Raw genomic sequence first — 21,817 nt, forward strand, 5'->3', positions numbered from 1 at the left:
ACGAGACAACTCCCAACCCCCCTAAACAGGACTAAGGCGGGAGGAGGGGCCTGGCTGGTTGGAACTAGAACTGGGCTCTAGAGTGGGGCAGCCTGGTGTGCCTGGAGAAGGAGGAAGGGGGCCAGGGCCCGGCTCGGGGACCCCTCTGGGCCCCTCTCCCCAGGATGGATGGTACTGGGGCTTCTGGTTCCTGTGCTGACCAGTCAGTTCTACGCTGTGTCCCTGCCGCCTGGTGAACAAGTCACTGCTGCTTGCAGATGGGGGGCAGGGCCGGGCCTGGGGACCCCCAACTCCAGGACAGGGCCCAGCAGTGCCAGCCCAGCCCCAGGCAGCTCCAGACTCACCCATGAAGCGGAACTGGTTGGGGAACATCTGGAAGAGGCCGTCACTATGCATGGCAAAGAGGATGGCGAAGTACGCGGCCAGGCTGCCCCAGATGAAGAAGTGGTTGATGGCCGTCCAGAACCCCGTGTCCAGCCCGATCTGAGGGAGGACAGAAACTCAGGGGCCAGCCTCAGGGAGAGCCATGGACAGTGCCCTCAGCTCCCCACCGCTCGCTGAGACACGGCCACCTCTGGGGTGGAGCCCAGAGCAGGTTCAGCAGCTGAAGTCCTGGCTAACTGACCCCCAGTGGGCCAGGCCAGGGCTGAAAAGAGGCCAGGCAGCCTCCCCCCTGGCCGGCGCAGGTCCACACACCAGTCCCCAAACACACCGCATCAGGACCTGAGCCAGGGCAACTCACCTGCACACTGACCACAATCACCAGGGAGGTGGCCACGGTGACGGCGAAGGACTGGTAGTCAGCCAGCTGGGCACCGTCGGTGCGGGTGGCATCAGCAAAGACGCCGTAGGGGATGAAGAACAGGAGCACGGAGGTGTAGATGCCCTGGGCGATGCAGATGAAGAACTCCCGCTTGTTGAAGAGCAGGTTGAGCTGGCCAGGCTCGTAAAGCTTAGGGTACTCCAGGCTGCGCTGCTCTGTCACGTCCTGGGGCCGGAGCATCGAGGCACATGAGCCAGCAGCCCTGACGCCACCGGGCCAGGCTGGGGCCTGGCAGTGCCTAGCACCCCAGAGACGGGGGGACCCCGAGCCAGCTTCACGCTGCTGCAACCGAGCCTGGATCCACACCTGCCGCCCTCCCAAGGCTCCATGAGCACCAAGGACGGCTGACCCTGCCCCCCTGCCCAGCAGAGGCAAACTTGCCCTCTGCCCCAGCCCCACCTACCTGGTCGAACACCCCCATGGCGAGCACCGGCAGCGAGGTATAGACGATGTTGTACAGGGTGATGAAGTACTGGTCATAGACCGTCTGCCAAGAGAGGGGTGTCAAGGCAGGACAAACGCCCCCACCCCACATTCCTGTCTTGCAGAGACACACACTCCCCCCAGCTCTGCCCCCACCCGACCATCCCCAGTGCTGAACGACCTGATGACCAGTCTGCCCCAGTGAGGCACCAGCCCCAGGCAGGGTGGCCAGAAGGGAGCTCACCTTAGGCCTGTCAGTCTGAAAGCACCAGCCTGCCCCACCTGGGCTTCCTCCAGCCTCCTCCAGGCTGGTGCTGGGCTGCCCCGGGATGCCAGCTCTCCAGCCTGCCCCACCTGGGCTTCCTCTGGCCTCCTCCAGGCTGGTGCTGGGCTGCCCTGGGATGCCAGCTCTCCAGCCTGCTCAGCGGGCACAGCTGGTAATGCCAGTTGGGTGTCTGTGCCCCAGCCCGTCACATGCTGCCCCACGCGGAAACTGGTTAAATACGGGGGTTAGATTTGCCTGGAGCTGAGAACCCTCCCTCCCCCGCACCCGCACGGCAGGGCCCTGGCGGCCTGGCACCGCACCTGGGCCGAGAAGCCGCAGAAGAAGCCAAACCAGAAGTGGACCATGGTGAAGGCGAAGTTCTTGTAGAAGAAGTAGCAGAGGAACTTGCACATGCGCAGGTAGGACCAGCGGCCATGCACCAGCAGGAGGCGCTGCAGGAACTTGAACTGGGAGAAGGAGTAGTCGGAGGCCAGCACAGCTTGGATGCCCTCCTGCCCGCTGATGCCTACGCCAATGTGGGCAGCTGTGGGGGGAGGGACGTACGGGTCAGCAGGGAGCTCTGAGGCAGCGGACAGCGCCCAGCCCCACACAGCACCCCATGAGGGGAGGTGCGTCCAGCCTGCCCCCCCGCTCACTCTTGATCATGCTGACGTCATTGGCGCCGTCCCCGATGGCCAGCGTCACGGCCTTCTTGTACTTCTTCACCAGCTCCACCACCTGGGCCTTCTGCAGGGGCGTCACGCGGCAGCAGATCACCGCCTTGCAGGCGCAGGCCGTCTCCAGGAACTCCCGCTCCATGTCAGCCTCCAGCGCGTGGGCCTGCGGGATGGGACGGCTCAGCCGGGGCAGCGTCCCCAAGGCCTGCGCCTGGCCCACAGGAGAGCTTGGCTGCCCAGGGCTAGGGCAAGGTGCTGCTCGCTCAGGGGCACCAGAGAAGGAGGAGGGTCTGCGGCCTGGAACAGCAGGGGCTGCCAGTCGGGAGGATGGGGCACCACGGAGCTGGTGCAGGGACTGGCAGGAGCATCGCGGAGCGGGAGGAAAAGGGGAATACCGGGAGGATGGGGCACCACGGAGCTGGTGCAGGGACTGGCAGGAGCATCGCGGAGCGGGAGGAAGAGGGGCATACCAGCCCGTCCCTGCCCAGCGGGCGCATGCCTGTGCTCTTACCAGGCTGTGCCCGTTGATGACCAGGGCATACTCGCCCGCAATGGCCTCAAGCACGGAGGGGAGCCTGGAGGTGGAGGAGGAAGAGGGGAGCTTCTCCTGGCAGAAGCCGTTGCCCATGGAGCGTGACGAGTCCACCATCTTGTCCCGGGCTCTCCTGGGAGGAGGAGACAGGTGAGGTGGGTTCCCGGCAGCGCAGGGCCTGGAGGGGCAAATTCCCTGCCCGTGGCCCTGCCCAACCTCACCTGAGCTCCTCGCGCACCTCCAGCACAGTGCGGCCCGTCACGATGAACACCTCCGTCACGTCATCTGTCAGCATCTTGCAGGAGTAGCCAATGTTCACGGCAGTTTCTGGGGGTGGAGGTGAGGGCTGAGGGGGGAGCTTGCGCCCACGTGCTGCCCCCCAGGGAGCCCCCCAACAAACCACAGGGGAGCAGCTCCCCCAACCTGGATCACCCCTCCCCCGCACCTCGCGGGCACCGGAGCCTTGCAGGGTTTCCAGCCCCACCTGGGGAGCAGAAACAGGCAGTGCCAGCCCAGCACCACGCCCTCTGCCCACCTCACCTTGCTTGTCCCCAGTCAGCACCCAGATCTTGATATTGGCCAGCGTGAGGATGGCAATGGTTTCGGGGACCCCCTGCTGCAGTTTGTCCTCAATGGCAGTGGCCCCCAGCAGCTGGGCAGAGAAAAGAGCCACAGGGCAGTGACTGCACCGCCAGGTGTGCCATGGCCCTGGCCTGTCCCTGGGCAGCATCCCGGCCTACCTACCATCATGTCCCGCTCCACTTCCTCGTACAGGCGGGCCAGCTGGTCCTCCCGGCCCTCAGGGGCGGTGCTAGCTCGCAGCAGCTGCTGGGCCCAGCCCTCGTAGTAGCCTTCCTCCAGGTCCTTGTAGGCTAAGACCAGCGTCCGCAGCCCCTCGCCAGCGTACTCCTGTGGGGCAGAGCCAGGTCAGCTCCCCAGCAGCCAGCCCTGGGAGAAGCCGCTGGGTCGACTAGAGGCTGCCCTGCGACCCCCGGAGGGCCCCACTCACGTTCAGATGGTCGGTGGTGACGTTCAGCAGCTCGAGGTGGGCGGGGTGCAGCCGCTCCAGCAGGATGGTGTCGGCCCCTTTGCAGTACAGGCGGATCCGGCCCTCGGGGCTCCGCACTGCAGGGGGATGAGAAACTGCTGGGCTGTGGGGAACAGGAGCAGCCTGGGGTGCCATCCCCAAGCCCAGCCCACCCCGGCCCTCATGCTCTCTCCATGGGCAGGCGGCCAAGAGAGTGGAGCATCACTGGGGGGCACCACCTGGACAAGCCCCCCCATGTTCCCTGGGGGAGGGAGCACCCCACCCTGCTCCTCAGGAGACTGGACACCCCGCCTGTGCGGCTGGCAGGCAAGGGGCAGCAGGGCCTTGAGTACCAGCTGCCTTAAGTCTGCCCAACTCCCCTCCCTGCCAGGACCTGAATGACTCCCCCACAGAACCCCGAGGCACTGCCCCGCAGGCCCCACCCCCTCACCGATGACGGACATGCGTCTGCGGACATTATTGAAGTCCAGGATGGCCAGCAGCTGGTAGGTGACGGCCCGGCCCAGCTCCTGCACCGTGATCGTCTTGGGGGTGCGCGAGCGGAAGACGAAGCTGAAGTTCCTGGCGGCTGTGACCAGAGCCCCCTCGTCCGGGGACTGCGCCTTGTAGTACAGCTCCCCTGGGGGCATGGCAGGCAGGGTCAGGCAGGGCGAGGGGCCGAGCTCCCCTGCACCCTGAGGGGACACAAGCCATGGGCCCCCCAGGGGGGTGTGTCACCTCCCCCAGCCCCCAAGGGAGGGTGGGCCAAGCCCCCAGCGCCCCGGAGCCTCCTCGGAAGGAAACGACTCCAGCCCCCACCTTCGCTCTTCTCCTCGGACATGACGGTGTGGCAGAGCGCGAGCAGGCGGAAGAACTCGTGGACATGGGGGTCGCCCAGCTGCACCGCCTGCAGCAGGCTGGCGTCCCAGAACCGGAACCGCCGGTCAGCCAGCGGGTTGAAGGAGAAGTCGACTGGCTCTGTCCTCTAGGAAGGAGGAGAGTTACCTGGGTCCAAACCTGCCCCTCCCCCACCAGGGATGGGGCACCCCAGAGTCTGCCCCCACCCGAGGTGGAGAGGCAGGGAGGGCAGGACTCCCCCCAAAAGGAAGAGACCCCTCCTCCCAGGGGCCACTCCTACCTCCCCCAGCTCCGCCTTGGGCCCCAGCACATCCATCACGTCACCTGCAAACACAGAGCACAAGGGATAAGGTGGGGACCAGCCTGCGGGTTGGTGTAGGGACCCCAGGCCAGGTGGTGAGAAGCAGGGTTGGGGATCCCGGGCGGGACGGGGTGGGGGATCCTGAGCGGGGCACAGCAGGAGGGGGGACCCCAGCCCACGCTGGGCGGGGGGGGACCTTGGGCGGGGCACAGCAGGAGGGGGGACCCCAGCCCAAGCTGGGCAGGGTAGGGTGGGAGGGGCTGCTGGGGGCAAGCCAGACCCTGCTGGCTCCACGTTCCGGAAGTGGAGCTGCACTGCCCTTGGCACTCCCCTGCCTGGCCTTGCTGGGAGCCCCCTACTCTCCCCTGGACACAGCTGCTGTCACGGGCCCACCCCGGACCGGCACGGTGGGTGGCACCAGGGCAGCCCCTCTGGCCACTCCCCTGGAGCTGCTGCCTGGCATCCCCTTGTCCGCCCACCAACCTGGGCACAGGGAGAGCCGACGCCCAGCTGCTGCCACTCACCGTAGCTGCGCCCATGCACCGAGCACTTGCTGAAGACCATGATGTTCTGGGTGAGGGTGCCCGTCTTGTCGGAGAAGATGTACTCCACCTGGCCCAGCTCCTCGCTCAGAGTGGTGGTGCGGGCCTCAGCCGGCGTCTGCCGGTGCCCACAGTACATCTTCTTGTCCCAGTTGATGAAGTAGCTGTGGCCGAGGCGGATCACTTCCACGCTGCGCGTGGGCAGACGGGGTCAGCACGGCCAGGCGGGGAGCCGCTCCGCCCCCGGAGCACTGCGCCGCTGCTGGCTGCACAGGCCCGCGCTCAGCCAGAGCCCAGCCAGGGCTGGGGCGGGACCCGGGAGGCCTGGCTCCTGGCCCCACCCCGACCCACCAGCCCTGGCTCCCCTCCCGGAGCTGGGGAGAGTCCTCGCCCTCAGCACCCCACCCCGACCCACTCGGTCCGTCTCCGCCCCCGCCAAGACGGGGCTAGAACTCCGAGTCCTGGCTCTCAGGCCCCTGCTCTAACCAGCAGGCCCCACCTCCCTCCCTAAGGGGGGGAACAGAGCCCAGGTGTTCTGGCTGCCCTGATCCCATCACCAGGCCCCACTCCCCACCCAGAAAAACTGCCTCCTGGCCCTGCTGCTGACCCAGCAGGCCCCACTCCCCTGCTGGAGCCAGGTCAGAATCCTGGCTCCCAGTCCTGCCCCAGCTCTGACCCCTCCAGCCCCCACTGGCCTCCCAGAGCCAGGCAGAGAACCCTGGAGTCCTCATTCCCAGCCCCTTCTCTAACCCCCACAAAGCCCCCAACACAGGGACAGAACCCAGGAGTTCTGGCTCCCAGCCCAGAGCCCAACCTGCCAGACCCCACAGGCCTGCGGAGGCCCTGGCCATGGTCTGCAAGCTACAGGGCTCAGAGGCAGGGGAGTCTGAGGGGGAGGGGGCTGCCACAGGCCCAGCATGACAGTGGTGGACTAGAGGTGCCCCACCCGGGACCCCCAGCGGGCAGGCAGGACCCGTTCTTACCTCGGGGCTAAGGGGACAGACCCATGCTGGGAAGCGAAAAGAGAGAGAAATTAAAAGTGGGGGTTCTGGGCACAGAGCACGGCCTGCAGCGGGGGCAGCAGCCAGGCTCAAGGGGCATGTGCGGCGGGTCAGACAGCGCCGTGGGGCAGCCAGGTCGGATACTGACTTGTTCTTCCCCTGGAGACAGCAGCAATGCAGCCCTTCCTGGGTGGACACGCCCCCTCCCCCAGCCTGGCATCCGCTCTCCCCAGCAGCCCAGCACTGCCCCCCAGCCCGGTACCCCTCCCCCTGGCAGCGTGGCACCCCCCAGCACTCTCCCTGACCTCAGTACCCCTTCTCCCTCCCCCCAGCACCCCTCCCTTTTATATTGGGTTTGGAAACCATTTATATGCTCATTGTGGCTATTGGCCCCAACATATTGCGCTGGGGGGGCCAAGTGAGGTGTCAAATGAAAGCTGATGACGCCCTGAATCTATGTTTGCTACTTGTGTGTCTGTGTCCCATGTGTGTAAAGTTACAGATGTTTAGCTCTGCAGCTGTGTGAGAAATGTTGTCCTCAGTGCAGAGGTTCACAGTGGGAGGTGGGGCTCCATCCCAGCCAGGATAATAGACGAGCACAGGCCCCAGGGCGGACACCCATTGTGTGGTGTGGGGGTTTTCCTGCTGGGACTCCTCTGAATGGGAACTCAGCCCAGTGACCTGCCCCAGGCAGGTGCTGAGCCAAGGCCTACGGAGAATTTACCCTCCGCATATGAAAAGCCGTCAGATGGGCCCTGGCAGGGCCGTTCTTGGTTCTGCCGCCCTCAGGAGTTCAGCCAGTCTGGGCTGGGGGCCCGGCCCTCAGAGGGGTGATGCGGATTTAGCAGTGGCCATCTTGGACCTTTTGTCTCACTGTCTCCGAGGGACCATGTCCAGCACGTGGACCCCAGTGGGCCGGAGCTACAATGCTCCAGTGACAATCTGAGAGACCTGGAATGAGCTTTCAGAGACTCGTAAGAATCAGCAGGAGTTGTGACTGATGCATGTGACGTACAGCTTGAACGATTCTCTCTCCAGCCCTGCTCTTTCTTCGGTATTAATAAACCCTCAGATATTAGATCGAAGGACCTGGCTTTCGCGTGGTGATTTGGGTGGGATCCAAGTCTATATTGACTGGAGTCTGGGGCTGGCCCCTTTGGCAGCTGGAAGAATCTGTGTGGTGTTTGGTGAACTAGGCTTAAGAGCCTCTCACCTGACATTGGGGGTTGTTGGGCTGGGCTGGCAGAGCAGCCGAGAAGATTGTGGGTTTACGCATGCGGCTTCTGGCTGGCCAGTGGGGCTGTGGAGGCTGGTCGGATTTGCCTCAGTGAGAAGGAAATCCCAGCCTGAGGCTGTGAGTTGCCCCGATTTTAAGCAAAGTTACCCTGGGTTGATTTCTCTAGCTGTGCCCAGAAACCCCATCCTATTACACCCTCTCCCCAGTACTCCCCCCAGTCAGTACCCCTTCCGCCCAGCCTGGTACCCCTTCACATGCAGACACCACCACACACAGAGCCTGGCACCCCACCCATACCGCTACATCCCCTCCCCAGAACCCCTGCCACAGCCCAGCACCTGCTGTCCAGGCAACCCACCCATACACAAAGCCTGGCACCCCCATGGCACACACAACCTGGCATCCCACCCACACCGCTACATCCCCTCCCCAGAACCCCTGCCACAACCCAGCACCCGCTGTCCAGGCAACGCCCCCATACATACAGCCTGGCACCACCCCTCCTTGTCCCCCGAGCCTGGCACCCTCATGGCACACACAACCTGGCACCCCACCTTCGCACCCCCCCCGAACTCAGAGCCCAGCACCCCCTCCCCAGGCACCCTGACAGCCCCACTCAGGTGCCCCCTCTCCACCGGGATTTTGTCCCTCCCTCCCCCACTATTGGTTTCCCCCTACACTATGCACCCACTTCCACTGAGCCCCTCATCACATCCCCCATGCGCGCCACTCTGCCCAGCAGAAGCCTGGCAGCCCTGCGGTCCCGGGAGCGCCCTACCTGACATAGAGCGAGATGGGCACCACGGTGTTGAGGATGATGATGTAGGACCAGAAGGAGAGGAAGCCGGAGAAGAAGGCACTGTCCACCGCCGTGTCCCAGGGCAGGTAGATCTGGAAGTAGGTGCCCACCTCGTACTCCCAGATGCCATTGCCGATGGCCAGGATCACGCCCATGCACACCAGGAACCCGAAGATCTGCCGGAGGGAGGACACGGGTCAGAGCCCCCGGGGGACCAGCCGCTCACTGGGGGCAATGGTGCCAGGTGCCTCCAGCCTGGGACTGGGTACAGCCACGTGCCTGTGGGGGGAGGTGATGCCATGCGGGATCAGGGCCAGCCGCACACTGGGAGGGTGGGGGGAAGACAGCACATGATGATTAAGGGGCTGGAGCACAAGACCTATGAGGAGAGGCTGAGGGATTTGGGCTTGTTTAGTTTACAGAAGAGAAGACTTAGAGGTGATTTAATAGCAGCCTTCAACTTCCTGAAGGGGAGCTCTAAAAAGGAGGGTGAGAAACTGTTCTCAGTGGTGTCAGGTGGCAGAACAAGCAGTAATGGTCAGAAGCTGAAGAGGGAGAGCTGTAGGTTAGATATTAGGAAAAGCTACTTCACCTAGAGAGGTGGTGAATTCTCCATCCCTTGAGGTTTTTAAGTCCCAGCTGGACAAAGTCCTGGCTGGGATGACTTAGTGGGAGTTGATCCTGCTTGAAGCAGGGGGCTGGACTAGATGACCTCCTGAGGTCCCTTCCAGGCCTGTGATTCTGTGTGCCGTGCCCCCACATGGGATCGGGGCCAGGCACACATTGGGAGGGTGGGGGGAAGACAGCACATGATGTGCCATGCCCCCACATGGGATCGGGGCCAGGCACGCACTGGTGAGGAGCCCGGGCGGCAGGGCCCACCCACCAGCCCAGGATTGGGCCCGGCCTGGAAGCGCTGCCAGGAGGGCCATGTGCTGGCACCTCGGCACCACTAGAGGGCAGCCCTGCCCAGTGCACCCAGCGCCTGCCGGCCGGTCCCAGGACAGAGGGCACAGCAGGGTCTGGGCTGCACCCGGCTGCAGCTGGGGGGTGCCAGCCACCGAGGTATCGCCCCTGCCCCCACATACCCAGAGCACCAGCGTGTTCATCAGCCGGTCAATGCTCGTCCTCTTGAACTTCGTCCTCCCGCTGTTCTGCATCAGCTTGGTGTCTGGACCTGGGAGGGGGAGGATGTCAGCAGAGTCCCTGAGGGCCCCCAGCCCCCCCCAGCTGAGCCAGGGCCCCGCTCCCCCACCTGCGAAGACGACGAGGCCGAAGCACCACTCGGAGTTGCGCAGCACGCAGCCACGCAGCAGCATGTTCTGGTTGCTCAGCAGGTACTTGTTCTCCTTCCAGTACAGGGTCCCACTGAACTTATCCAGCTTGTTGTTGGGGGGCTCGCAGACCACCTCACCTGGGGAGAGCGCACCAGGAGCCTGCTACTGAGCCCACACGCACTGGGATCCAGCCCCCAGCGGGGGGCGCTGCAGGGACCAGGACCAGAGCTGGGCTGGATCCAGGGAGGAGCCCCATGCCCGCGGTGGGACAGAGTTTGGGTGGGGGAGAGCCGCAGCCGACAGGAGGCTGGGGGGGATGCAGCGGTGGCAGAAAGGGCCAGGGACACCCGAGGAGTGGGGAGGAGCACCCAGTGGCAGGGCCGGGGGCACAAGAGGGAGGGGAGGGCCCAGCCCAGGGCTGGCAGTGGGCCCAAGGGTGCACCCAGGGGTGGAGGGGAAGGCCCAGGGCAACAGGCATGGCCATGGAAGAGACTCTGCCCTGCATTTGCTGGAGCCAGGCCCTGGGCCAGGAGCTGGGAACTCACTGCCCCAGCTAAGTCCAGGCTCTAACCTACACCTCTGGAGCCTGTCCCTGGAGTGCTGGGACCCCACAGCCCCGCTGGCTTGACTCCAGCACCAGCCCCTTTGGCAGGGCTAATGGTGGAGCTGAGAGCAAAGCAGGGCCCAGTGCCCTGCTCCCAAGCCAGTGATCAGTGCGCACTGGGGGGCCGGAAGCTGGGGATGCAGCGCTCAGGGGTACAAAGTGGGGAAGAACTGCTTGCTGCCTGGGGGAGAGGCAGGGCTCGTGTGAGCAGTGGCTGTGGCTGGGGAGCGTGTCCCCAGGGGCACAGATGGCTCCCTGTGACTGCGAGCGGGAGTCGTAGCCCACTGTCCCCAAGCGTGCAATGAGAAGGGCGGAGGCACAGCCCTGCACTCACCGTCAAACTGGGCCAGCTTGGTGATGTCGCCCAGCTCCGAGGTCACTGGGATGGCCTGGCGCACTTTCATGTTGGTCTCTCTGCAAGGCAGAAGCAGCGTGGGCTGGTGCAAGGGCCCAGAAGGGGACACTGCTCAGCTGGGCTCTGTCTGCTGCTGTGCCCGAGAGGCCTGCAGCACCAGCAACGGCGCGAGAGACGCGCGGGGCAGCGGCTCACAGCGCTCGCCACAGCCAGGCCAAGGGCGGCGAGGGGGCCGGGCTACAGGCCTGGCTAAAACCCAGCTGCCTGGAGGGAGCAGCTCCCAAGACGGAGCAGCTGATGCTCCCCCCAGGGCTCTGCAGGTGGTTGGCTCACAGGAGACACCAGCAGCTCTCCCCTGGCACCTTGCTGGGCAGACTGAGGCAGGAATGGAGCCCACAGAACCTGGCTGGGGCAGGCACACGGGCCAGGCCGGCTGGCCAACAGCTTAACCTTCACTCCGTGTACAAGGTGCTGTCTCCCCACACTGGGCGCCTGGGCCAAAGAACCCAACTCCCCTGACAGAGCTGGAGGTGCCTGGCTGGCCTGGGCATTCTCCGGCTCAGTCAGACTCGCTAGGCAAGGAAAGCAGGAGGCTGCAGCCCAGAGGCGCAGTCTGCGGGCACTGAGGCTGCGAGGCCCAGCCTGAAGGAAGACAGGGATCCAGGGGCATATCCGTGGCTGGGCCCAGCACCCCTGCTGGGGTCCATGACAGCCAGCAGGATGTCCCCAGGGCGCTACAAGGGATTTGAAGTCCTGCCTGCCCCTGGTTCACAGACCCTGCCATTCCTGACCGCCAGTTGCAGTATCTTACCACCCCACGCACCACTCGCCGAGAAGGCGGCCACCAGCCAGCAGGCCACTCACCCATCGAGCTCAGCTGTTTCCACGTAGCACAATCCATGTGGTTCACTGCTACAGAGGAGCAGGAGATCAGCCTGTTGGGGGACAGGAGAGGTTGGCACAGAGCTGCCACCAAGGCCCGAGCCCTCCCCTGCCTCCTGCTGCAGACACAGGGACAAGCACTGGGGAGACGCAGGCCTGGCCTCTCCCAGCAGCCTGTGCTGAGCCAGTGTGTTTCTGGGCTGCAGCCCCAGGAGGGTATGACTCCGTCCCCTTGCCCGGAGGCAGCTCTGGGTTTGGGGCTCCCCACAGGCCACCCTGTGTGATGGGGTTCAGGGGTCCCCCTGCACTGCACCCCGTCCGCTGGCAGGAGTGACTCTCACTCAGCAGGTACAACAGCAGGTTTATTAGGCAACAGATGTCCAGTTTCTCACAGAAGCAACAGCATAGCAGCCAGAGACAGTCCTTCCAACCTGTCCTGGTGAGAAGACCCCGAGGGGTGCCCCTCTGGGGTGCAGCTTCCCCCTCCTCAGGCTGGCTGCCTTCCAGCTCTCCCTTTTCCTCGCCTCTAACTGCCGCCCCCGATTCAAAACCCCTCTCAGCTCCTCCCTGCTCTTTGTTCAGGCAGAGGTGTTACCTGCCAGTTGTAGCCCCAGGGTCATCCTTAGCCACTGGGAGCTGCTGCTTGCCTCAGACATCCAGCCTGACTCACACATGCACCCCCCCCACTCCATCACACCCTGCCGGGCCGCACAGCTGGACTCACCGCCACAAACTGGTTGTTCTCCAGTTTGATGATGTCTCCAACGCGCACGTTCATCCACTGCTCCTGCTGGAGGCTGTGGGGTGCAAAGAACAGAGTTGTGGGGCGAGGAAGCAGGAGCCTCCCCCGGGCTGCAGGGGCCCGTGCTGGCACCAGCCTCGCGACCCCTGAACGTTATCTCAGCCATGCCCTTCTCCAAGGCGTGCCGTGCCCCACCCCACCACTTTCATGGAGGCAGCCTGCCCCCAAGCCCTCCCGCCCAGCACTTCTGTGCTGGAGGCTGGGGGAAGTCAGCTGGCGCACCTGCTGCACTCAGTCTGCGGCCCCAGGCACCCCCCAGCCAGGCAGCGGGACACTCACCGGCCATTGATGAGCACCTGAGATTGGCGACTGTTCACCTGGTTGTCACTCTTGTGGCGGAACTGGATGGGGGTCAGAGAGCAGGGTCAGGCGAGCCTGGGAAGGACCCACCCCCAGCCTGCCCCAGTGCAGCCCCAGAGCCGGAGCCCTGCCCTTGCCAGAATGCTGCCCCCCGACTCCAACCGTGACAGGAGGGACCCGGCACCCCCCGCAGCTGAGCACTCACATAGTCGTCAGTGGCATCTTTGACAGCTGTGATGGTTAAGACGAGAACCAAAGGCACGATGGTGGTGAACCAGGAGAGCGAGGAGATCTGGGGGATCAGCTGGAGAGAACAGCAGGGTGATGCAGAGGACACCCCACCAACACTGACCCAGGGACCCCAGGGCACCCCCAACAAAGTGGGGATGGTGCATGCAGAAGGCAACTCTGCAGCCTAGGCTGGGATTCCCACTGGGGCCCATCTACCCTCCCCATGGGACCTCCACCCCGACGCCAGCCAGCACGCAGGGCCCCAAGGAGGGAGTGACAGCGTCCCCACACCCGCAGGCCCCCGCCCCACCTGCAGGATGAGGAGAAAGAGGAAATAGGTGTTGGCCACTTCCTGGAACTGCTCAAAGAGGTTGACAGGCAGGAAGGTGATGATATTATACTTGGAGGTCTTGATGCAGTTACTCTGGAAAGAGATGGGGCAGAATTAGGGGAACCAGGGGCCACCCTCAGCCACAGGGGCCCTGAAGAATCTCCGTGCCCAGCTCTCCTAGGTTCCCCGCACCCAAGACACCTGGGTTCTCTTCCCAGCTCTGACCAGCAGTGCTGCCTGCGGCACAGCCGTTTCCTCTCTTGGCCTTGGCTTGCCCCTCTGTAGGGGCGTCTCTGGTCTGGCCCTGGCACATGGCCCCAGCCCACACCCGCTCTCCAGGCAGGGCACCACCTCTTGCAAACCCAGACACTCTCAAGCAGCAGCAAGAGGCTGGGCCTGGGGAGCAGCTAAATATAACCTTTCCTAGCCTCCTCCTCCAACAGAAAAGGGAGGGGGCCAAGGGGAGCAGCTCCCAGCCCTGCACCAGCAGAATCAGCTGGTTATTAGCCCCACACATGCATGCACCGGGGGGCCTCCAGCAGCCGGGAATGGGAGGGCCAGCACCAGGACCAGAGCACCACCAGCAGGAGAGGAAGGAACAGGTCCAGCTTTGCCCAGCCACTCACCCTAGCCCTGCCCAGCTGGGACGGACCAGCCCAGCCCCTTTGGCGCTGTTACTAATAGAGAATCAACAGAACTTTCTCATGGACAAAACCCCATTTTTAGCACCGACCTCCCCACCCCCACCCCGGAGGGCTCAGACCAGGAGGAGAGCAGCAACCTAGAGCCTCAGTCCCCCCCAGTCTGCCAACACAACCACCTCCCCAAGAGCCATCCATCCACAGGCAGAACAACCTGTGCGCCCAGTAGGGACGCACCACCGGCCAGGGGCACTCTGCTGACATCTGGGCAGCACCTGACTCTCTCCTGGGCGGCTCCCCAAGGGCTCAGCTTCCAGGGAGTGCTGCTCCCCACCCTGACATTACCAGGCTGCCCCCTGCCCACTGCAGCCCAGTGTGGGCACCTGGAGCCAGAGCTGCCTCTGCAGTGACTCAGCTCAGAACAGAAGAGCAGAACTAGGGATGCAGGGTGAGATGGGGAGAGCCCTTGGGGGTGAGCCCTGCTGCCTGGCACCAGAGATGGGCCATGGGTCTCTAGCCCCCACCCCCCAGTTGTGCCCAGTGGCTCTGCCCCTCTGCACACTAGCTAGGCTCTGCCACATGGGGGGTCACCCCCCCACACCCTGCAGGAGTGGCACTCACCGCATACTGGTACTTCTCATTGTACTCTCGGGCGTTGGCCCTCACCCGCCTTTCTTCCTCTGCAACAGAGACAGCACCCAGGTGAGCCCGAGCCCGCTGAAGCCCTGGCCCATGCTGCCCCCCAGCCAGGCCCACACCCCACAGCAGCTCTGCTGAACCCCTCACTCCCAGCCTGGGGGCAGGGGCCAGGCCTCCTAACTCAGAGCCGCTCTCAGTGCAGCGGGGCCCTGTCTGCCCCAGAGCCCTGGGAGCATCCACCCATAACCTCTCCAACCATACTGCAAGTTCTGGGTTGGGGGGTGCTGGAGGCCCCCCCATGAGCCCAGCAAGGTCAGCCAGAGGCTTGGGCTAGCCCTGGGCCAATGTGCTCCGACCCCCAGCATCCTGGTGTGCAGGAACTCAGCCCCAGGAGAGGCAGCTAGGCTCTGCAACCCCCCAGCCCAAATCTCAGCCCCAGTGGCTGCCGCCTCCACTGTGTGCAGAACCACAAGCACCCCCCACTGTGGGCACCCCCTGTGACCTCCCTACTTGTGGCAACCCCCCCCGCCATGGTCATCCCCTGCAACCCCCTCACCTGGGGCACCCCCCTCCGCCATGCGCACCCCTACAACCCCCTCACCTGGGGCACCTCCTGTGACCCACCCCACCTTGGGCACCCCCAGGCACCCCACTGCCCTGGGCACCCACCCCCACCTGGGGCACCTCCTGTGACCACTCCCCTGCCGTGGGCACCCCCCTGCGACCCCCTCATCTGGGGCACCCCCAGCCCCGGGCACCTCCTGAGAGACCCCCCCCCGCCGCCTTGGGCACCTCCGAGACACCCCCCCACCTAGGGTACCCCCAGCCTCGGGCACCCCCTGTAACCCCCCTCACCTGGGGCACTCCCCCATGCAGAGCCCGCCCCTCCCCCCCAAGGCGCGCGGCTCCCGCTGGCCCCCGGCCCTTTCTCCGGCATCTCCCGGGGGCCGGCCACGGACCCCCCCGCTCCCCCCACCTGCCCCACCCACTGCCACGCACCGGCCAATGGGGCCGGGCCGCTGTTGCCGGGCAACCGCTGCACGACCCCTCCTGCCCGAGCGGACACGTGCCCGGCCACGGGAGCGAGACGGAGCGTCCTTGACCCCTCTGTAGCCCACCTCCCGGCCCAGCCAGGGCCTCCCCTCCCCCCCCAGGACCCCCAAAGCCCCTGCATCCCTCAGCTCCTCTGGGCCCCTCAATCCCCACCTGCAGCCGCCCAGCTCTGCCAGGGCCCACAACCCCCCACATCCTCCAGCTCCACTGGACCCCCAGCCCTGCATTGCAGCCCCCCAGCTCTGCCAGAACCCCCACACCTGAGCTGCAGCCCCCCAGCTCTACTGATCTCCCCAGCCCCCAACTCCACCAGTTCCCCAGTCCCCCAAATTCCAACCACAGTCCCCCAGTTCTGCTGGGCCCCCAACCCAATCTACTGCCCCCTCATTCTGCCAGAGTCCCCTCAACCTTAACCTCAATCCCCCCCACCCCTCCAGCCATCACAGCTCCGGCTCCCTTGCTCCAGAAGCCTCAGTCCCCCCCTGGTTTCAGGGCAGAGTCCACGAACTCTGCATGCCCCCGGAGACTGAGGGGGTGGGACACGCACCCCAAGGGTTGCACAGGAGCTCCCAGTGAGTGTCCCCAAGCTGCCCCCCTGCCCCTCAGTCCCACGGCACACCAAACCCAAACCACCAGCCCAGGATGGGCAGGCAGGAGAAGAGAAGCCATTTCGGCAATGAATGGCCAGCCCTCTGCCTGCAATCCACCCCTGCCCACGGACCCCTCACCTGGGGGGTGCTCCTTTACACACAGCTCCATGGCATCCAGGTCCAGCTAGTCAGGCCCATGGGAGACCCTGCACCGAGGCGGAAGGGGAGAGCTACATGTCAGGAGAGCCAGAGACCCCTCCCCACCCTGCAACTCCAGGGCCGCAGCCCAGAAAGTGACTCCCCTGCAACTGGGTGGGAATTGGGGGTTACTGGGATCCAGTCAAACTGGGGAGCCAGGAGGAACAGGTAGGCACAGTGCACCCTCGACTCCTCAGTGTTAACCCACAGTGCCACCCCTAGGCAGCCCCACCCAGGCTCAGCCGATGCTCCTCAGTCCCAACCTGCAGCCCCCTGCTCCCCCAGGTGGGCCTTCCCCTCACCTCAGCCTTTGCTCTAGGAAGTCCCTAGGTGCCTCCCAGTTTGTCTCTGCACCCAGCTTGGGCTGCAGGTGCCTCCTTCCCACAGGCCAGCTGATTGCCCCGTTTCCTCCCTCCTCCTGGGGGACACTCCTGCAGATCTGGGTGACCCAGGCTGAGCAGCTCCTTCCAGGCCAGGGCTCGGGTGGCTGAGACCCCAGAGGAGGGCTCAGCCGCCTCACATCGGGCTCACTGGGCCTCCTCCCATGCGCCCAGGGGAACGCCCCAAGCACTGGGACACAGGCAGCCCAGCCCACTGACACCCGGACAGCTGCTTGTAGCTGGCCTGCTCCAGACTAGGAGCGGGGGAATGTGCAGGCCCTTGTGTCCAGGCCTGGTGCTCCCAGCCTACCCCTCCCGCCACGGGCCAGGCCCCAAAGCACACGGTGGCTCAGGGCTGGCCCCACGAGTCTGAGACATCGCAGCTGGGCCCAGCAAGGCAGGAGCCTCCTCAGTGCCTGCAGACGTGGCCATTTCCTGTCCAGTTTCTGTGGGCAGCAGGGCCCAGAGCGCCTGCCTGGGACCATGCTGGGCACATTCTGCAGGGAGGCACTGCCAAGCTACCCAGAGAGCCTGGCTGAGTCGGCTGCCAGGCCACGCTACTTGGGGTAGCCTCAGCACTGAGCGCTCCCATGCAGAGCACCCTGCCGGGGACGAGAGCTCACTGGAGGCTGCCCTGGAGACCCAGAGCTCAGCACAGAGAACCTGGAGCAAGGCCCTGCCCTCTGTGGCTTGCACTGTGCTAGGAGCCCTGGAGAGGCTGCAGCCACAACCATGCAGCCAGGACCCCTGTACGAGCACCTGCCTGGGGCAGAGCGGCCACCAGGCCCAGCCCTGAGAGCAGGGCAGCAGTGACAGGAAGCAGGAGGAGGATGGGTCAGACACGTAGTGCAGAGACCACAATGAACTGGGAGTGCCAGGGAGCCTGAGGCACGTGGAGCCTGGCAATGGGGTGAGGAGAGTGCCCCAGCTTCACCCCTCCCTATGCCTCTGGAATTCCAGAGGGGAGAGCAGTTGGCAAGAGCAGCTGGGTCTGCGGGGCAGGGATTGCCCCAGGATAGCTACCCTGAGCAGAGAACCCCAGCCAGGAGTCCCCTGCAAAGGGGCAGCCCAGTGATTGTCCGGGGGGTGGACATGTCACCCAGGTAGCGGCGTGTAACCCCGGAGCATTCATAACAGTAGTGCCCCTGTGCCCCCCGCTATTCCCACTGCAAGCAGCTCCTCCCAACCTGCCCAACTCCCAGGGCCAGGCACCCGACACTCGTCCGGCACAGTGCCTCAGAGAAGGCTGATTGCGGACCGGTCTCTGCCACAGACTCTCCAAGGGCCCTTGGACCTGCTCCTGATACCTTTCGGCCTCGGGTGGCACAAGCTGCAGAATAACCAGGCCTGAGCCCGCTGCAAGGGGCTGGCTTTCTGCGGGGGTGGGGAGGGGACTAGGCAGAAGGTGGGGGCTGGCTTTCTGGGGGGGAGGGGACCGGGCAGGAGGCAGGGGAACACCAGGCAGGAGCGGGGACTGGGCAGGAGGGGAGCTGGCTTTCTGCGGGGGGGGTAGGGGAGGGGACTGGGCAGGAGGGGAGCTGGCTTTCTGCGGGGGGGGGTAGGGGAGGGGACTGGGCAGGAGGGGAGCTGGCTTTCTGCGGGGGGGGGTAGGGGAGGGGACTGGGCAGGAGGGGAGCTGGCTTTCTGCGGGGGGGGTAGGGGAGGGGACTGGGCAGGAGGGGAGCTGGCTTTCTGCGGGGGGGGGTAGGGGAGGGGACTGGGCAGGAGGGGAGCTGGCTTTCTGCGGGGGGGGTAGGGGAGGGGACTGGGCAGGAGGGGAGCTGGCTTTCTGCGAGGGGTGGGGTAGGGGAAGGGACTGGGCAGGAGGAGGGAACCCCGAGCAGGAGGGGGGCTGGCAGCTCCGAGCGCTGCTGCCGGATGCAGAACACACCTAAAACACATGGCCCGGGGGGGGTAATGTCTGGCCCAGCTGGGCCCGGCGGGGGCGGCCCCCAACTCCTCCACCGGCCTGAGCTCCGGCCCGAACGAAACAGGGGTTACTGGGGGGCTCCGGGACGCTGCCCGCCCTCTGGGGCCCAGTCCCCGCGTGGGGGCGGCCGGGGCCCCGGGGGCTTTCGGAGCCGGCGGCGGGGATGCGGTGCGCTGCGGGCCTGCGGCGCCGCTCCCGGCCCGGTGACCCGCCAGCGGAACGCGCTGCAGCCGCGGGCCCGCCACGAACGAAGCGCCCCGCGGGGCGCCCCCCGCGCTGCCCCTCACCTCGGCGAGCGGCCCCGGCGCTCGGTCCTGGCGGCGGGCGCCCGGCGGGGCGGGGGGCGGTGCTGAGCGCTGCCCCTCCCGGGCCGGGCCGGGCCGGGCCGCCGCTCACCGCCCCATCGCGGCCCCAGGTGCAGCCGCAGCTCGGGGGCCGGGCGGAAGTGATGAAAGAGGCCGGTTGGGGGGCGGGTTAACCCCTGGCGCGCCGGGCCACGGGATGGGGCGGGAGGTGTCCTGCAGCCCGGCCGGGTAGCGCCGCTGTCCTGCTTGGAGCCCCCCGGGGCTGGGCTGGTACCAGCCCCCCTCTGCGCCCCCCTTCCGGGCCACACCTGGTACCAGCCCCCCGTCCCCCTCTGCGCCCCCCCGGGCCTTCCCTCGTACCAGCCCCCCCTCTGTGCCCCCTTCTGGGCTATACCTGGTACCAGCCCCTCTCTGCGCCCCGCCTCCGGGCTTTCCCTGGTACCAGCTCCCTGTCCTCCTCTGCGCCCCCCCAGGTTTTCCCTGGTACCAGCCCCCCCTCTGCACCCCCCCTCCAGGCTTTCCCTGGTACCAGCTCCCTGCACTCCCTCCGGGCCTTCACTGGTACCAGTTCCCCTCTGTGCCCCCCCTCTGGGCTTTCCCTGGTACCAGCCCCCCCATAACCCTCCCCCACTGGTCGTTCCCTGGCTGGCCCTGTACTGGCACCTCCAGAGCAGACCCCTGGCTCCTTCCCTGGCTTGCTATGTGCCCATCTGGCACCAGGCCTCCCCTCTGGACCACGACTTACTGCCTGGCTCCTCAGCTGCACCCTGTTGCTCCCTCCCACACCTTGTCCCTCTGTGCCACTGAGAATGCATCTTCTATGGGACCAGCCTGAAGGGCAAGGGGTGCTTTGGCGCTTCCTTACTTTACGTGCAGTGGAGCTGGATGAGAGCCAGGAATCCTGTCCCTCCCCTCCGCCCCCCTTGTCACCATGACATTCTCCTGTCTGTGCCTCGCCGGTGCTAGCCTGGGGAATTACAGCCCCAGAGCTGAGCCCCCGGCCAGCCCACCCGGCCTCCCTCAGCTCTGGCAACCTTGGGCCCATGGGGTAGCCTTTCCTGCCAGCCTCCCTCCTGGCATGCCAGCAGCACTGTGCAGGGTGGCCCATGCTCAGTCTGTGCCAGGCTGGGGGAGGTGTCAGGCTGGCAGCCCCGGGTGACTTCAGCAGCCCATGGAGATAGGAGACCCTGATGCTGCACTGCCTGGCTTCTAATACCGGGGCGTGTTTTGTGGTTAATGTCAGCTCCCTGATCCAGGCCTGGGTCCCCCTTGGAGACCCTCTGCTGGGCTTGACCCCATACAGCACTGTAGTGCCAGGTCAGGCCAGCAGGACGTGCTCTCCTGCTGCCCACCCCCAAGGGCCCAGAGCCACATTCAGCAGATGGCAGCAGCTCTGGGGCATGACCCAGACACAGCTGTTCAGCACTGCTTGCTTGGCCCGTAACTGCCACCAGCCGCACCCTCCTCCCATGCTCTGTCCCTGAACTTTACAGCATCCCTCACAGCACAGCAGCCACCCAGGCCAAGGAGCAACAGCTATTTATCTACCCCCGCTCCCAGTGCTGCCTTCAGCCTAGAGCTGGGTGGGGTAAGTGGGGGTGGCTAGGAGGAGGGATGGGATTCACAGAGGTCTCTGATGGATTGCAGGGAGAGCCCCACTGCTTGGGAAAATTACACCCCAGCCCTGGAAACAGACACTTGGCTAGTCCTGGCCTGGCCCAGCGTATGGAACTACCACCCCAGCTCAGAGCCTGGCCCAGACTCCACTGGCCAGGCCCCTCCAGTGACTCTGGGACCTCATGTGGCAGCTAAGCAATTTATCAGCAGGAGAATTCTGCTGCCCAGAACCCTCTGCTCCCATAGGCACTATCCAGCAGGGGCTTGGGCAAGCCCTGCTCCAGCCTCCTGTTCCAGTGCCCCATGGCTTGTTCAGCCGAGCTCCAGGAAGGAGGCAGCCCAGGGCCAGGGGCCATCATGCAGGCCATGGCTCCTGCCTCCCACCCGGCACAGCCCACATTCCTGGGCGCTCCAGGAATGCCACAGCTGGCATGTGTGTACAAGCCCATGTGCAAGGAGGAGCAGCAGCTCCTAGTGGGGCCCATGGGCACCCCAGGAAAAGCCGGGCCAGGCACATTGACCTTGTGTTGACTGGCTCCCTGCCTGGCTGGACCGTGAGCCTGCCCAGGGTGGGGACAGCGCAGATACCAGGTGTGATGGAGTGGGGGATACCTGTGTGTATGTGAGTGGCTCACAGAGGGTGTGGGGCTCCTGCTGAGGGTAACCCTGACGACCAGGTAACACCTTTGTACTGGAGACAAAGGAGGGGGTGGAGCCTGAGGGGTTTGAATTGGAACTGGGAGTTGGGAAGCAGTTAGTCTGGGCTGAGGGAGAGAGAGACAAAGGAGGGGGCCCGGCCCCAGCTCTGGGGGCCCCTCGGGGCCTCCTCTCCCCAACATGGATTGGACTGGCTGTCTCTGCCTGCTGCACTGACTCCTCTGTACGATGCTGTGTCCTGTCGGCTCATAAACCTGCTGTTTTCCCGCTGAGTGAGAGACTCTCCTGCCTGCGGACAGGGTGCAAAGCTTTGGGGACCCCAGAACCCCATCACACCAGGGGCAGCTGGTGACATGGCTGGCTATGGGGGAGGGGACTGATGCTCTGGTGGCCTTCACTTCCCGAGTTAGATGGAGGCAGGGACCGAGGAGCCAGGAGCCCAGCTGAGTGACAGGCAAACCCCAGCACTAGAGAGGGCTCCTGTCTGGGGGCCTGTAATACTGATGACACAGCCCCGCTGCTCTCTACAGTCCAGCCTGC

General features: G+C 65.3%; 1 protein-coding gene across 1 annotated transcript in view; it reads right to left on the reverse strand.

The window, feature by feature from the left end:
• Window positions 1-19,150, reverse strand: part of ATP8B2 (ATPase phospholipid transporting 8B2) — a 32,777-nt gene extending 13,627 nt beyond the window's left edge. The window contains exons 1-26 of the mRNA XM_074981294.1: window positions 18,986-19,150; window positions 16,329-16,396; window positions 14,530-14,588; window positions 13,247-13,360; window positions 12,911-13,009; window positions 12,685-12,746; window positions 12,328-12,400; window positions 11,586-11,656; window positions 10,701-10,780; window positions 9,741-9,899; window positions 9,574-9,662; window positions 8,465-8,661; window positions 5,431-5,639; window positions 4,886-4,929; window positions 4,567-4,732; window positions 4,199-4,387; window positions 3,730-3,845; window positions 3,465-3,629; window positions 3,261-3,372; window positions 2,942-3,047; window positions 2,700-2,853; window positions 2,168-2,351; window positions 1,832-2,055; window positions 1,227-1,310; window positions 743-988; window positions 345-483 (exon numbers count right to left, since the gene is read on the reverse strand). Of these exons, the coding sequence (XP_074837395.1) occupies window positions 345-483; window positions 743-988; window positions 1,227-1,310; window positions 1,832-2,055; window positions 2,168-2,351; window positions 2,700-2,853; window positions 2,942-3,047; window positions 3,261-3,372; window positions 3,465-3,629; window positions 3,730-3,845; window positions 4,199-4,387; window positions 4,567-4,732; window positions 4,886-4,929; window positions 5,431-5,639; window positions 8,465-8,661; window positions 9,574-9,662; window positions 9,741-9,899; window positions 10,701-10,780; window positions 11,586-11,656; window positions 12,328-12,400; window positions 12,685-12,746; window positions 12,911-13,009; window positions 13,247-13,360; window positions 14,530-14,588; window positions 16,329-16,359 (3,172 nt within the window). The 5' untranslated portion in view covers window positions 16,360-16,396; window positions 18,986-19,150. The remainder of the gene's footprint in view (window positions 1-344; window positions 484-742; window positions 989-1,226; window positions 1,311-1,831; window positions 2,056-2,167; window positions 2,352-2,699; window positions 2,854-2,941; window positions 3,048-3,260; window positions 3,373-3,464; window positions 3,630-3,729; window positions 3,846-4,198; window positions 4,388-4,566; window positions 4,733-4,885; window positions 4,930-5,430; window positions 5,640-8,464; window positions 8,662-9,573; window positions 9,663-9,740; window positions 9,900-10,700; window positions 10,781-11,585; window positions 11,657-12,327; window positions 12,401-12,684; window positions 12,747-12,910; window positions 13,010-13,246; window positions 13,361-14,529; window positions 14,589-16,328; window positions 16,397-18,985) is intronic.
• Between the last annotated feature and the right edge of the window lie 2,667 nt (window positions 19,151-21,817).

This window comes from Carettochelys insculpta, chromosome 30, assembly GCF_033958435.1.
Source record: "Carettochelys insculpta isolate YL-2023 chromosome 30, ASM3395843v1, whole genome shotgun sequence".
Taxonomy (NCBI): domain Eukaryota; kingdom Metazoa; phylum Chordata; order Testudines; family Carettochelyidae; genus Carettochelys; species Carettochelys insculpta.